At 44.1% G+C, this 15,264-nt stretch overlaps 1 protein-coding gene across 2 annotated transcripts in view; it reads right to left on the reverse strand.

Moving 5' to 3' along the window:
- Positions 1-9,392: 9,392 nt before the first annotated feature.
- Positions 9,393-15,264, reverse strand: part of LOC120933279 (vascular cell adhesion protein 1-like) — a 57,205-nt gene continuing 51,333 nt past the window's right edge. For both annotated transcript variants that reach the window (XM_040346404.1, XM_040346405.1), the window contains exons 5-6: positions 13,413-13,688; positions 9,393-9,986 (exon numbers count right to left, since the gene is read on the reverse strand). In XM_040346404.1, the coding sequence (XP_040202338.1) occupies positions 9,916-9,986; positions 13,413-13,688 (347 nt within the window). In that variant the 3' untranslated portion in view covers positions 9,393-9,915. The remainder of the gene's footprint in view (positions 9,987-13,412; positions 13,689-15,264) is intronic.

Consider the following 15,264-nt stretch of genomic DNA (forward strand, 5'->3'; position numbering starts at 1 on the left):
TTTGCTAGGTTCCCCCCTCTTTTTTTTCTCCAGCTGTTGCGGGGGTCTCTCAGGCTAAGGAGCGGGGAAGGGACCGCTATCATGGTCATGGGCTGCTCAGTCTATATTTTGTCCCAGTCTGGGCCTGGTGGGCAAATTGAGCAGCGAGGCTTGCAAGGAACGATAGGCCTTCAGGGAGAAGAGCTCTAAAGACCTCCCAGGACTGGAGGACAGACTGACTGGGGCCGGAAAACGAGGACCGGTGGAAGGTAAAGGTGATAAGGGACAGCGCCATCTCACAGAAAACAGGTCCTCTGGAAGGAGCAGGACACTGCCCATATGGCACTCGGCCCATCATTTGCATGGGGTCACGCCTCATTAGCATGGCTCACGCCCACCTCCACTTACGACGGCTTACGTCGAGGAAACCCAGCGCAGTTTGGGAGGCAAGTGCTTTGTGAATTTGGTGCTTCCCTCTCTGCGCTGCTTCGGCGTAGCGTATATTAGATACGCTACGACGGCATAAATATGCGCCGATGTATGTGAATCCGGGCCTATCTGTTTTCAATCTGGCCCAGTAGAATGAATGGTAGAGGACAACTGGTCAGCCTGTAGAATCTTTGAAGGCAAAGTCAGGATTCCAATTACTACTGGGGTAAGGGGGATGTTGTCTCTTGACTGTTAATTCTTGAGGCCCACAGTGGTGTCTGCAGCAAGTTGATCCATGTTCCTGAGGTGGTGTGGTGTGGATCGGGGCCACATGTTAATATCATGTGTAGTGGATACATTTGTATTGTTTGTGCCTCAAAAAAACCTAGCCCAAGTGAAGTAAGTCATAGTTTTAAGGGCCTTGTGACTAATGGCTACTATACCATTCAGATCCCACAGACACAGAATGTACCTTACCACCTGAATAGTACACATAGAAAAATAGCCAACAAAGGGGTGCTATATTTTCAAAATAGGGGTGTAATCTTGTTGCCCCCCCCCCCAAACATCAATAAACAATGTCATAGGACAAACACACCTTAAAGTTCATGCCTATTTAACATTGAGAACAGACAACAGTACCTAACATGAAGCTCTGAGCGTACAATATTTGGAGTAATAGTCAGAAGATATGTGCACAGTGGCATCTGTTAGGTACACAATAATAATATATGTAAGTATCTACAGAGAATAAATATAGTGCTAAGCAAATTACCAATCGGCAGGGCTGCGATTAGAAATCATGGGGCCCCATATTGCCCATCTGACAGGATACCTTCCTGCCTCCACTTGGATAGTGATGAACCAATAGCAATAAATACAAATTTTCCAGTCCCCATCAGTTCAGCAGCAGGGGAAGAGAGGGGCCCCTTTAACTACCTTTTGGTGCATGCACAGTAGACCCATTGGCCGGGGCTTCCACCAATTAGTTAAAAGTTCCCTGGCCCCTCTGAGTTCAGTAGCAGGGGCCGAGCACAGAGATGTGGCTATTCACTCATTTTTGGGAGCAGGCAGGGTAATCCTCAATGCCGCAGCTTCTGACAACTAAATTAAAGTTCTGGCTTGCCCTGGCAAATTGATATAGAGGAAAAGGCTGGGACTTTAATTTAATTGTCAGGTGCGAGGGCATGGAATATTACTTCGCCTGCTCTCAAAAATGAGTAAATAGTCCCCTCTCTGTCTCTGGTTCTTGCTGCTGAACTGATGGGGCCCAGGGAACTTTTGTTAAAATGCTGGTAGCCACCACCCGTGACCCTTTTTTACCCCCCGGGTCAAGTACAGAAGGGCCAGCTCTACCCTCCAATCAACAGCCCTGTCACTAGTACCCAAGAGTACTGGAAAGAGGTATTGAGGTCTCCAACTGCCAAGGTATCATGATCACCTTATCAAGGAAAGACCACCAAGGTCAGGGTTGAGATCTCCAGATATTGTAAGCTCAGAGCTTCGCGTTAAGTACTGTTGTCTATTTTTAATATTAAATAGGCATGAACTTTAAAATTCTAGCTAAGGTACTGGCTATGAGGGTTAATAAGTTTATTTTGTCCATCATCCATATAGATCAGGTGGGGTTCATGCCTCGCAACTCCACCACAACTAACATTAGCGGCTATACTTGAACATGCAGACCCCTCCGTCGGCCACAGGGCACTGTTGTCTCTTGACGCCAATAAGTCATTTGACAGTGTTGGCTGGCGGGATCTGTGGGCTGTATTGGCCAAGTTCAGATTCGGACCCAACTTCCTGAGGTGGGTGAGACTGCTGTATGATGCGCCACGGGCAGCCATACGCATGTCTGATAGGATGTCTAATGCCTTCGCACTGGGCAGGGGGACCAGGCAGGGATGTCCCCTGTCCCCCCTGCTCTTTGCTCTGGCAATTGAGCCCTTGGCGGCCCAGGTGCAGAACTACACACTGGTCAAGGGCTTCCGCTACGGCGACATGCATGAGAAAATCATGCTTTACGCCAATGACATGCTCCTCTTCCTGAAAGATGTGGATGACTCATTGACTCAGGTTATGTCCCTTATCACAGAGTTCGGAGGCCCCCCTGTCCGGTCCCCATAGTAACCTCCTTCAAATACTTGGCTGTTCATGTTTCCCCTAAGGTAACTGACTTCTGTCACTTGAATATATATCCCCTACTGACTCAGTTTAGAGATAAAATACATATATGGAAGAAGATGAAAATGTCCCTTGCTGGCAAGACAAACCTCATTAAGATGATTCTAATGCCTCAGCTGTTGTATCTGCTCCACAATACACCAGTAGTTATTATGCTTAAAAAATTTAGAGTTGTCAATTCTCTCTTTAGGCAATTGCTGTGGCACACCAAGCCTCCCAGGATCAAACTAGACCAACTACAGCACCCAAGGGATGGGGGGGGGGGGCCTTGCCCTACCCAACCCTTGGATATACTATCTGGCCGCACAGCTACAGCACTTGATTGGAGCTATGGTCCCCTGCCTGTGGGGTCCTTGACTAGACTTCTGTTGCTTGGTTCGGGAGCCAACAAGATACCAGAAGGGTTGGAGGCCCAGCAGTTTCAAAAGACCAATACACAAATGCCCACCTACTCGCTCCTTCAGAAGGTATGGAACAAAGCCATACAGTCCGCTTTGGGGGAACAACACGTATACTGAACTAGCCAAGATTAAGCAGGGACCTAAATGGCGCCCCATGGGTATAACACACCTCAGACAGATTTTTCATAACGGGGCTGTGACAGAACCCACTGTTACTGTGTTTTGGAGGGGGCTGTGGGCTGGCATCCTACCCAAAGACTTTGGCCCAGAAGAGACTGAGAGACTTGGGGACAAGCTGGCATTGAGATAATGTAATGTAATGCTACATCCCTTCACCCCCACCCCCCCTCTTGTTGCTGTGTTTAATTGTGTTGGTTCATGGCACATAGACAATGGTCTGGACTGGAGACATCTCACCGCAGGGGATGTGTATTGAGGGGCTGCCTGCTTACCATAATCCCTTTATGTTTAACTGTAGCCTGTTTCAGTGTACACGTGTTCAGTTCCCATTGGTTGTTCCTTGTCCCCTCCCCTCTATGACAAAGCTAAGGGGAGTGTCCCTAACTGCGTGTAAAAGTGTATGTCTTGCATTTAATAAAGAGTTTATGCTCTGCATATTTAACCCTTAACACCTGCGTGGCTTGTCTCGTGATTGAGGGGTTAAGGGCTGCATATGGCGAATCTGCAGGCTGCGGTGTGCGTTTGGAGGACAGGAGAAACAGGTATGGCGGATGTGCCCATCTGGGGTATTCGAGATCCGTCACAGGGGCTTTGCTTCCTTTTAGTGCTCTTCAGTCTAGATATGCACTTCCATCAAACATGTTGTTTTACAACTTACAACTGCAGCACACTGTTGGAGCCCAGGGAGATGCTGTGGAGTGGGTTCAGTTCCCCACTCCAGTTTTCCATATACTACAGGAAGCATCTGAAACTAAGGGTATCGTCTCCCAGTGCTATAACATGCTGTTTTCTTCGTTTCTGGAGGGACACCCCAGGAAGGTAGTGAGTCAGTGGGAGTCCGATGTCAGACCCATTGCAGGGGAACTGTGGGAGGAGGCACTACAGGCAGATAATGCATGTTTGCTAAATGTGTCACAAAAGGTGTCTCAATTGTACATTCTACTGGGAGTACATTATACCCTGGTGAAACTCTTCAAAATGGGCAGGGTGCCCGATCCACTATGTGGTAGATGCAGGGCGGGGCCTGGGGATTTGATTCACCTGCTCTGGCGTTGCCCCAAACTCCACAGATTTTGGACGGAGGTCCTGGCCACACTCAATTCGGTGTTCCAGACCAACGTCCCTCTTGACCTGTTATGCTGCCTGCTTGGAGTTTTGGAGGGGGTGATACCAGAGGAGCTGACTCGAATGGCATTTGAGAAATACATATATCAGCACAGGGGAAACGCCGTAAAATTTGATAGGCTTTGGGATTCATGGCTCGCAACACCTGGCTTAAGCCCCATGGAACTTGTACGGATGAGGCTGTTGAGGGGTGTATAGACATGGACATGGGGGAGGTTCGGTTGGCTATTTGTCTAAATACTTGAAAATGTCGGGAGGCTTGTGGGGGTGGAGCAGGGTTGGGCCAATAGGGTATAGACAGAGTACTATATGCAAGAAGGGGGTTATGAGCGGAATGTTAGATTCACTTATTGACTGTTATACTCAAGGATTGTTGTTGCATCGTCATAATACCTGAATATAGTGTACTGTATCCCATGTTTTCATACTTTGTATTTTATGTGAGCAATAAAAAACTTTTTTGATTAAATAAAATAAAAATGAGGCATGAACTTTAAATTGTGTTTGTCTTGTGATTTTTTCTTCCCAGATCCCAGCGAAACAGGAAATTGTCAAAGGCGGACTTCCTTTGCTGTGACACGCTAAAGTCTTTATGGAACATTACACGTTCTCTCAAATTACACATCTTTTAACAAAATGACAAACACAGGTAATAACATTTCAGTTTTCATATTTAATACAGAATGTTTTGGTTGTGCCTAAAGGTTTCATTTAAAACCTTTATTTTACATAAACCACTTTGCGATTTATAACTAGATGCCGTCTACATCTATAGTGGTCGTGTAAAAAAAGTGACATGTTACATTACTGTAGAATGTAATGTTGAATCTATGTTACTTGTACCATCCGTGACAAATTTTGTTATAGTTATCTGTAAAATGTTTTCTTTGTCTACATCAGAAATAATATCAGAATTATGTAAGTTAGCTGCTGTATTAGAGAGAAGCAGTGATTCTTGGTTGCATGTCATCATTTAAAGCCAATCAGCAGGAAGCGCAGGAAGCGCCGCAGCAAAGTTGGGTATGCAGGGTGACAGTTGATGAGCTGTTCACTCTTGCTTAAAGCGGAGGTTCACCCAAAAAACAAGTATATAACATTACATTCAGTATACCTTAAACATGTACAGTATGCCATTTTTTTTGGGGGTGTACATATGGTATTATCTGTATTTTTTCTCCCGGCTTCCAGGTACTCACTTCGCCCATATGATTGACGTGCCTGAGAAAAACTCCCCCCGGCGGATAAGGTGCGTCACGACTTTCCAAAAGTAGCCGAACCGCGAGTCAGCTCTATACGGCGCCTGCGCAGTCAGCTCTACACGGCTCCTAGTCGGTGCACAGGCACCGTATAGAGCCGACTCGCGGTTCGGCTACTTTGGGAAAGTCGCGACGCGCCTTATCCGCCAGGGGGAGTTTTTCTCAGGCACGTCAATCATATGGGCGAAGTCCCAGATGACATTGCGGCACTGCACAGGAACGCCCACTCCCGCGGGAGCGAGTACCCGGAAGCCAGGAGGAAAATACTGATAATACCATATGTACACCCCCCCCCCCCCAAAAAAAAACGGCATACTGTACATGTTTGAGGTATACTGAATGTAATGTTATATACTTGTCTTGCTTTAAAGCGGAAGTAAACCCATCCATAAAACAGTTTCATTTCTGGCATGTGCCGGAAATGTAACACTACCATTGGTTGTGATCTCAATCAATCTGTCAAGCCATCCAATGGCTTGTGTTTAAACTGATCACATGTGCAGCATCATGGAAGTTGTACATTAAACAGAGGCAAAGATGGCAGCTTTCTTGGCTGAAAGCGATAGGGCAGTTTACTTACACTTTAAGGGATACAATTCACATTTTCTTTGTCTGTTTTGTATGGTAAGGTCCCTTCACCTTCTACCTCCAATCCCTTCATGTCTTTTACCACACCCTACCAGCTATTTACTGGCGGTGTAATCAATAATCAAGTAGTATTGAATATGCAGGATATGTGACTTTAGGACCTGTTTTTGAAAGTTTTTGTGGAGCATTTTTTGAAGCGGCATCATTCATTTTGAATGGGCCTCCCTCTGCTCCAAAATGTGCAAAAGAAGCTCATGTACCAAATTTGTGCTTTTTTTTTATTAATCTTTAATGCTGGGTAGACTGTACAATTGCACTGCCTTCTGCACTCTGTCCCAGGTAAAGCGGAGGTCCGTACAAAAAGTGAACCTCCGCTTTTTGGAACCCTCCCCCCTCCGCTGTCGCATTTGGCACCTTTAAGGGTGAGGGGGGTGCAAATACCTGTATAATACAGGTTTTTGCACCCAAGTCCGGAAATAGACTGTCACGCCCCATCACCCAAACCCCCCCCCCCGCTGTCTTCTGGGAAACACACTGGTCCCAGGAGACAGCGGGGACCAGTGAGGGCGCACCACTCGACTTGCGCATGTGCAGTAGGGACCCGGGCAGTGAAGCCGAAACGCTTCACTTCCCGATTCGCTCACCGAGGATGGCGGCGGGGAAAGTCAAGAGACGTGCAATTGCTAGGCCCCGGCTGCTGACATTGCGGGTGTGCTAGACAGGTAATTGTCCATTTTTTTATGTCAGCAGCTGCAGTCTTTGTAGCTTCTGGCTTAAAAAAATAAATACAATTTGTGTGGACCTAAAATTCAATTATGTCCGTTGTCATCCTTACCATGACTCTCGGCCGGCCATGCCGCCTATGCCTATGAGGTCCACTGGAGGGGTTGTTAATGAAGACAGCATCATTTAACTGCATTTTTGTGTGCATGTGATGAAGTGATTATATATCATTGAATGCAGTTAAGGGAATACTAATTATTAGTGTTTAGGCATTACAATCTGAGTTTTATTTTCTACTGTATAGACTCTTGTGTACATATATGAAAACTCCACTAGCAGGGCCCTCCCGTCCCTTCTATATTGAACTGTATTGTAATCGTACTGACTCCCCTACAAACTGTTTGCGCTATATAAATCCTGTATAATAATAATAAAAAATATATATTTATATCTCTAAAAAAAGTAAGCTGGGTAATGGTTGCACTGTGGGAAGAATTCCATTCAATTCTTTTTGGATTTCAGGCAATCCAAAAGTAGCAAAACTACAGTATTGCATAAAATTACACATTTTAACCACTTGGTATCCCGGCTATAGTGAAAAGACGGCAACAAGGTGGCTCTCAATTGCCGGGAGGACGTCTATAGACGTCCTCGGCTCCTCCGGCCACTAGGGGGCGCGCGCGCGCCTGATGCATCTCTGCAGTGCCGATGCGCACGCCTGGCTGTGATCTTTTTTCCAACTTGGTGATTCTGTTTTTTATTTTTTTGTGACATGTTGGTGTTATATCCATTGGCTCCTGCTTTGATCAATCAAAGTCAGTGAGCCAATGAGGAGAAGCTCTGATGCCCCTATAGCAAGCTGCTTGCTGTGGGGGTACCCCGCAGGAGGGAGGGGCCAGGAGGGAGGGGCCAGGAGTGGCAGCGAGGGATCCCGAGAAGAGGAAGGTCAGGGCTGCTCTGTGCTAAACCACTACACAGAGAAAGTAAGTATAATATGTTTGTTATTTGTAGTGTGAGTTTATGTTGTTCCCCCAAGTACCTGTTAAGCTAGTAACAATGAGAATCCTGCTTTACCTTACTGGAAGTTATAACATTTGGTATTGATAAATATTAATATATGTGGAGGGGTTACAGTGTCTTGCTAACAGAAGATCCCTGACATGTTTGTCTCAGTGCCTTGCTAAAAGCAGCATCCCCTGATATCAATAGGCCTACAATGCAGACATCAATAATCAGTAGAGCCACCAAAGTTATTACCCTGCTGATCCCATGTTTCCTATTTTTCTTTACCAGTCCATTGGTCACACTAATAGGGAATCTGTTGCGAAAGAAATATGGAGCCTCTAATTTGTGAAATGTGAAGTGCCTCTCTATTTTGCTGATCCAATAAATTCACTCCTCTCTAGCCAGTGGCATGGAACAAGTATGTCTAAAGGTGCCGACTTCACTCTGCCTTTCTAATGAGCATGCTTGTCCCGGGTCGGTAAGTCAGTGTTGAAGGCTCAAACATAATACAGATCAGAGTTCCAGACCAAAATCAGATGAAAGAATGTGGAAAGTTTAATACTGGATCCAATATAGATTAGAAGTCACTGCTTTTTCTGTGTCCATCCAAGTTTAATCCCATGTTGAGCCCTGATGAAGGGGAACCGGTGTTGCCCCTGAAACGCATTGCCTGTTTTCATATGAGTTTTTGTCAACAATTAAAATGATCTTGGACTCTTTCATCTGATTTTGGTCCAGAGCTCCTCTCTGTATTTTTATGGGTCAGCCTTCAACACTGACTCTGGACCCCTTGATTTCCATACTTGTTCCAGGCCACTGGTTAGGAAGCACAGAAGCCGTCACATTTGTACCAATTTTTTTTTTTACAATTTTTTACAATTGGTTTTGGACTCAAATTTTTTTCTGTATTTCTATGGTTTGATCAACTGTTGGGTGCTCATCGACGGAATCCTTGCTGTGTGGCAGCCTTGCCAGAGCCATTGAACTTGTTTGAAGTTTTTCTTCATCTATGTACACATGGCAGTCAAAAATTTAACAGCACCTCTTTGAGCAGGGATGGACTGGCCATTGGGACTACAGGGAGTTTCCCGGTGGGCCGATGGCTCAGCGGGCCAGCTTCAGTGACAGCGGACCGCCGCCCCCCTCCGCTCCTCTGTCTCTCCCTTCCCACAGCACTCACCTCCTCTCCCTCCCCGCAGCACTAACCTGGGAGGACAAAGAAGCAGGGGGAGGACCAGAGGAGCAGGGGGGACAACAGAGGAGCATGGGGGAGGGGACAGACAGCTGACTCAACAGCTATGGCCTGGGAGTTTCTCACTTCTGCTTAATCTTGTCCCATAAGGGGGGGCACCAAACTGATTCTTTGTCCTGGGTGAAATAATGTCTAGCTTCCCCACTGGTACTGCCTATATAAGAGTACCAGTACCAGCCATTCTACTCTAATAAAGTAGAACGGCTAGTGGCTAGTGAAGGGGGAGAGGGGGCTTGGGTGGCCGGAGGGGTGCGGAAGTTGTCCAGGCCGCCATGGGAGAGACCTGTCAAAGTGGGCCAGTCTGGATGAAGTCCAGGGCCAAATTTTTGTCCCAGTCCAGCCCTGTCTTTGAGTATGTTGTGCTCGAGTGTTGAAGGTTGAGGCAGCCAGGTCTAGTAATCTCAAAAGGCGGTCAGAAAAGGCATCCCCCTTATTTGTACAGGTTTCCTCTACTGAGCTGTGATAATGTTATCATACAGTGTATAATCCTATCATATAATATGTGAAAATAAGGCAGTGGGGTAACTGAGGCAGGTTTTGACAAAAATGGAGCATGACCAAGCCCAGCGAGAATGGACAGAGGTGGCCACAAATTGGCAGATCCAGCTTCCAGATGTGTCCTCATATTTTACACACAGGGATAATATAAAATGACGTCCAGCATATACGATCCTCTGTGCCAACAATTTTTACATTTCTGTCCATTTAAATACCAACAATATGTATCTTTTCATAGAACGTCCTTAGATAGGCAACGTCTGAACCATTTTAATACTGGTGATCTTTTTCCTGTTCTTCATAATAAAGCCAAAATAAAAACCAAAACAGATGGAAGCAAGATGGTGGCTGGCCTTGTATTAAATGAACCTAAAAGATGAGAAAAAAAATATCATTATAGATTACTATTATTGTCATCATCACTGCTGTTTATAGAGCAGCAACGTCATGTGCAGCGAAACATACAGCAAGATTGTAAAATACACACAGCAGTTTTCTAAATACATAGACACAAAACAGTAATGCCGCGTACACACAATGATTTTTCGGCATGGAAAAAAACAAAGTTTTTCAGCATGTCCAAAAAACAAAGTTTTTCCAACTTCATCATTAAAAACGACGTTGCCCAGACATCATCGTTTTTAAAAAATGATGAAAAAAGCGCGGTGACGTACAACAAGTAAAACGGTACTCTAAAGGGGAAGTTCTATTCGCCTTTGGGCTGCTTTAGCTGATTCCATGTTAGTAAAAGACGATTCGCGCTTTTCTGTCTGTTACAGCGTGATGAATGTGCTTACTCCATTATGAACGGTAGTTTTACCTGAACGAGCGCTCCCGTCTCATAACTTGCTTCTGAGCATGCGCGGGTGTAAAAGGTCATTTTAGCCCACACACAATAATTTTTTACTACCCGAAAAACGTAATTTTTTAAAACGACGTTAAAAAATGCAGCATGTTCGAATTTTTTTTTTTTCAGAAGCCGAAAAATGATGTGAAGCCCACACTCATTTTAAATGAAGTTTTTAAAAACTTTTTTTCATGCCCAAAAATCATCGTGTGTACGCGGCATAGGACTATGAACCCCCAACCAAAAGTGCTTACATCATAACAGAAAATATACTAAAAATAAAAAGTGTTTCCTTTGTGATAAGCAGCCAGCACAAAAAATGTGTTGGTAACTTTTAGTATAATGCCAAAATGTGTCAAAAAAGGACTCCAGAGTAACTTCCAAAGGATTAGCAAGCTTACTAATAAATAACCCATCACTTTAAATATTTTCCTGCTCTCAGGATATGTATTTGTCCTCCACGGACAATAACTGATTAATTAATAAAAAAAATATATACATATTTAACATATATATATATATATATATATATATATATATATATATATATATAAAATCGATAAATGTGCCACGCTGTGCATACCAATCTTAATGTGTATATATACACACTCAAATACGTGTTCAACAACCAATGATAAACACTGGAAACTGTGATATATGCAATTATATAAATAAAAAAAATCTAATATAATAACATAAGTAATATATTATTTGATATAAGTCCATCAAAATGCAAATACAGTGTCCCACATGTGACTTGACTCTTTCTGTGAATCACATTCAATGAAAAGACTGCGATCCAATATACAGTAAGGTGCTCCAACAACCGCTGTGCCACCTCACACGTGCCTACCCCTATTGGGTGTCTCCTCACCTCAAAGCGTGTGACCCCTCACTTAAGTTGGGTCAGAAAACGCTTGTGAGCCTCTCCAGGGCTCAGTATGGTGGATCTAGCACCGCTGGCTTCTGAGCCCTTCGTTATCACAATCTCCCTGGCAATGAACAGCATACAAGTGCATGTGGGTGTAAGAAAACCCTAATGCCGCAAACACGCGGTCAGACTTTAGACCGTGCAAAACACCGTCGGAATTTCCAACTGAAAAATAGAGAACTTGCTCTCTATCTAAAGTCCGTCAGAAATTCCGATGGAAAAAGTCAGATGGGGCATACACACGGTCGGAATGATACATTTTAAAAGAGGAACTGCAGTCTGCTCACATAATTTGTAATAAAAACATCTTTGTTATTCTGAAGCTTCCCTCCAACCACTTTGCAAATTATTTTATATATACAGTAATACCTCGGATTGCAAATAACGCGGTTAACAAGCGGTTTGCAATACGACCTATTTAAAAAAAATCCTGGCTCGGTTTGCGAGCGTTGTCTTGCAAAATGAGCAGTATTCAAGCCTCTGCGGTGTGCAGTACCACATTTGGCCAGAGGTGTGCTGGGGCGCCGGTGACACTATGAGCTGCTTGGATGCACTCGGAAAAACATTGGGGCCCCCCCACCTCTGGCCACAAGCGGTGTTGCATACAATAGAAGTCACCATTGAACGCGTTTCCTTTGACTTTTATGGGGAAACGTGCTTTGATATACGAGTGCTTTGGATTTCAAGCATTCTTCTGGAACAAATTATGCTCGTAATCCAAGGTACCGCTGTACTGTGACTCTGTACTTGCCAAATATTCTCCACTGAGTCTGGCTGCAGTCATTTTAACTGTGGGCAGCTGAAGCTGCTGCCTGTTCAATTCCTTGATTTACACAGACACACCTTCAGCTCTGCAGCTCTCATTGGCCGTCTTATGGCCTCCCTTCCTGGCAAACTCTCACAAGAGTGAGAGAGAGAGCTGTACATGATGTCATAAACCTAGGCTAATGACCAGACAAGAAACAAGAAGTGGGTTGTATATTTACTGGCAAAAAAAAATATTTTTTACTATCCAAAGTTAAAACAACAAGGGCAGAAGATTTAATAAATGGGAGGATGATAAAATAATTAAAGGTCCGCTTTAACATTCCAGCAGGAAGTTAGAACTTTGCTGCATTGCAGGTCTTCTCTAATGTGAGGCCCCAGGAAGGTTCAGTCAGAACACATTGACAGAATGATATGAACCAGCTGCCTTTAGGAAATCCTGGAATTCCCCAAGATTAGCAAAAGTCTGTGGCCAGGCAAAATACTGGTCGCTAGGCTGGTCATATTATAAAGTGTATATATTATATACATATATACATACACTGACAGTGTCAGTAGGGCAGATTGGCGTCAGTACTTTTTATTTTTATTATTTTCTTCAATTATACTTACTTTTATTTTATTTATTTTTTTATTTATTTTTTACGATCCTCATTAGGGGACTTTGTTGAAACATCAGGGGTCCAAACAGGGGGTAGTTGCGCCACACAGGGTGATTAGGGTATGCCCAGGCACACCGTGTGTGCATGCCTATGTTAAAAAGCTTTGAGTTCCCCTGGCATACGTAGTGGACATATTATAATAAAGATTTTTTTTTCCGCTCTACAGCAATTATGAGAAGCATAAATAACTGAAGCCAAATCTTACTGATGTTCCAAGACTAGCTATGATAAGCTGTTACAGACAACTCGCCCTCTACAGAGAGTTACAAGCAGGGATTTTTATCAGGGGGAACTTGGGGGAACTCAGTTCCACCACCTCTGATTCAGACCCTTTGGCACCTGCTCACCACAATCACTTGTAAACATAAGTCAGAAGTCTGGTTTCTGTGTTTACAAGTGACAGCTCTGCACTCTGTGTGTAACCCCCTGAACTCTACACTCTGTATGTAATGCAATCCTGGTATTTAATGCTCCTTTAAGACCCTTCTACTGTTTGTGAAATTTGAATGGGGTCGTGGTTGAGTTCCTGCACCTATTTTTTGAGAAAAAAAGCTCTGGTTACAAGGGTCATAGTTGGGTTTTTTACTCACCATTGGGTTGTCCAATAATCTTTACGACCACTTGCTTACGAACTTTTCCATGTGTGTTTTGAGCTTCACATGCATAGGTTCCATTGTGAGCAGAAGTTGTTTTTCTTATGAAGATTTTGCTCTTATCCGCAGAGAAAGACACACGATCTTTGGAAGGAATGATCCAGACGTACTCAGGTTCGGGGAATCCATTGGAGCGACAAGTTAGGTTTAGGGAGTCACCTTCTTTAACAGTCTCACCGGGTAAGACCATGAAAAATGGAGTATCTGGCTGAGCTGAGGGAAAAAAATTATAGAAAATAAGTCTAATGGCGTGTACACATGACCGTTTTTCATGTAATGGGAAAAAAAATAATTTTTCTCAACGTGATTCCTCTTAAGCCTGCCTTGCATACACACGATCGTGATAAAAAAAATGCTCTAGCAAAGCGTGGTGACGTACAACACGTACAACGGCACTATAAAGGGGAAGTTCCATTCGAATGGCGCCACCCTTTGGGCTGATTATGCAAATTTCCCTTCTCATAACCTGCTTCTGAGCATGCTCGTTTTTTTTCCTGTCGTTAAAGCCTACACACGAGAAAAAAAATAGAGCAGGTTCTAAATTTTAATTGCCCATTTTTCACGTGAAGAAAAATGCTCTGGAGCCTACACACGGTCGTTTTTAATGACCAATTTAAAAATTTGAATTTTTCTCGTCATTAAAAACAGTTGTGTGTATGCGGCATAAGACATAAAGAAGAACTATAATGAAATCATTAAATTTATGTCTGTTTGAAGGTGATGAGGCCGGCTGTTTGCCAACCTTACTACCCGGAATACCAGATCCAGTAGCACAACTGCTCCTCTGTAACTGTCATAGAAAGGTAAATAGTCAGTCTCCTGTGACCCCTGTTACCAGACATGGCTTTTTGAATAAAAACCTTGCAGCAGTATAGGACAATAAGCACATGTATGTTTCCTCACTTGGTTTAAAAAATATTTTATTTCCAATGTTGTGAGCTTTGTAAATTTGGTAGTAATCTCACCACATCCTGGAAGTATAATTTCCTGTCTTTGTAATTTTTCATGAAATGGGTTCTCAGTACTTCTTCACATGTATGCATGCACCTCTGAAAAATGATCCACACTCGGATTTCTTTTCAGAGGCCTTGGCAGGCAGTGAAGAGGCAATATGTCACCTCTTCACCGCCTAATTAACCCTATAATTGTTACACTACCACGCTGCATTCACTTGCATTGCATGTGGTTGTGGTGCGACCACATAGAACTGCATTAGCTGCATTTGGCAGTGGCAACACGACATGCTGTTTAATTTTTGCCATGGCCGTGATGCTGTGAGTGGCTGCCTCCTTTAAACAACCTCCATCAGCTCCTAAACCCCCCCCCCCCTCCACCTCCATTAGGAGCAAGAAGAACATGTTAGTTGTGGTCATGTTCACTGCTCTTTGTACACTACACATACCATAATGCATAATCCATAGTCCCCAGTCCAATTTGGGAGCGAGAAACAAATGGTGGCTATGTTGCATCTCGGGAGCGAGTAAGAGAGGGTGGCTATGTTGCATCTCGGGAGCGAGCAAGAAAAGGTGGCTATGTTGCATCTCAGGAGCAAGTAAGAGAGGGTGGCTATGTTGCATCTCAGGAGCAAGAGCAAGAATGGTGGCTGTGTTGCATCTCGGGAGCGAGTAAGAGAGAGTGCCTATGTTGCATCTCGAAAGGGAGCAAGAAAGGGTGGCTATGTTGCATTTTGTAAGGGAGCAAGAAAGGGTGGCTATGTTGCATCTTGGAAGGGAGCAAGAAAGGGTGGCTATGTTGCATCTTGGGAGCAAGCAAGAAGGGTGGCTATGTT

Source organism: Rana temporaria, chromosome 3, assembly GCF_905171775.1.
Source record: "Rana temporaria chromosome 3, aRanTem1.1, whole genome shotgun sequence".
Classification (NCBI taxonomy): Eukaryota; Metazoa; Chordata; class Amphibia; order Anura; family Ranidae; genus Rana; species Rana temporaria.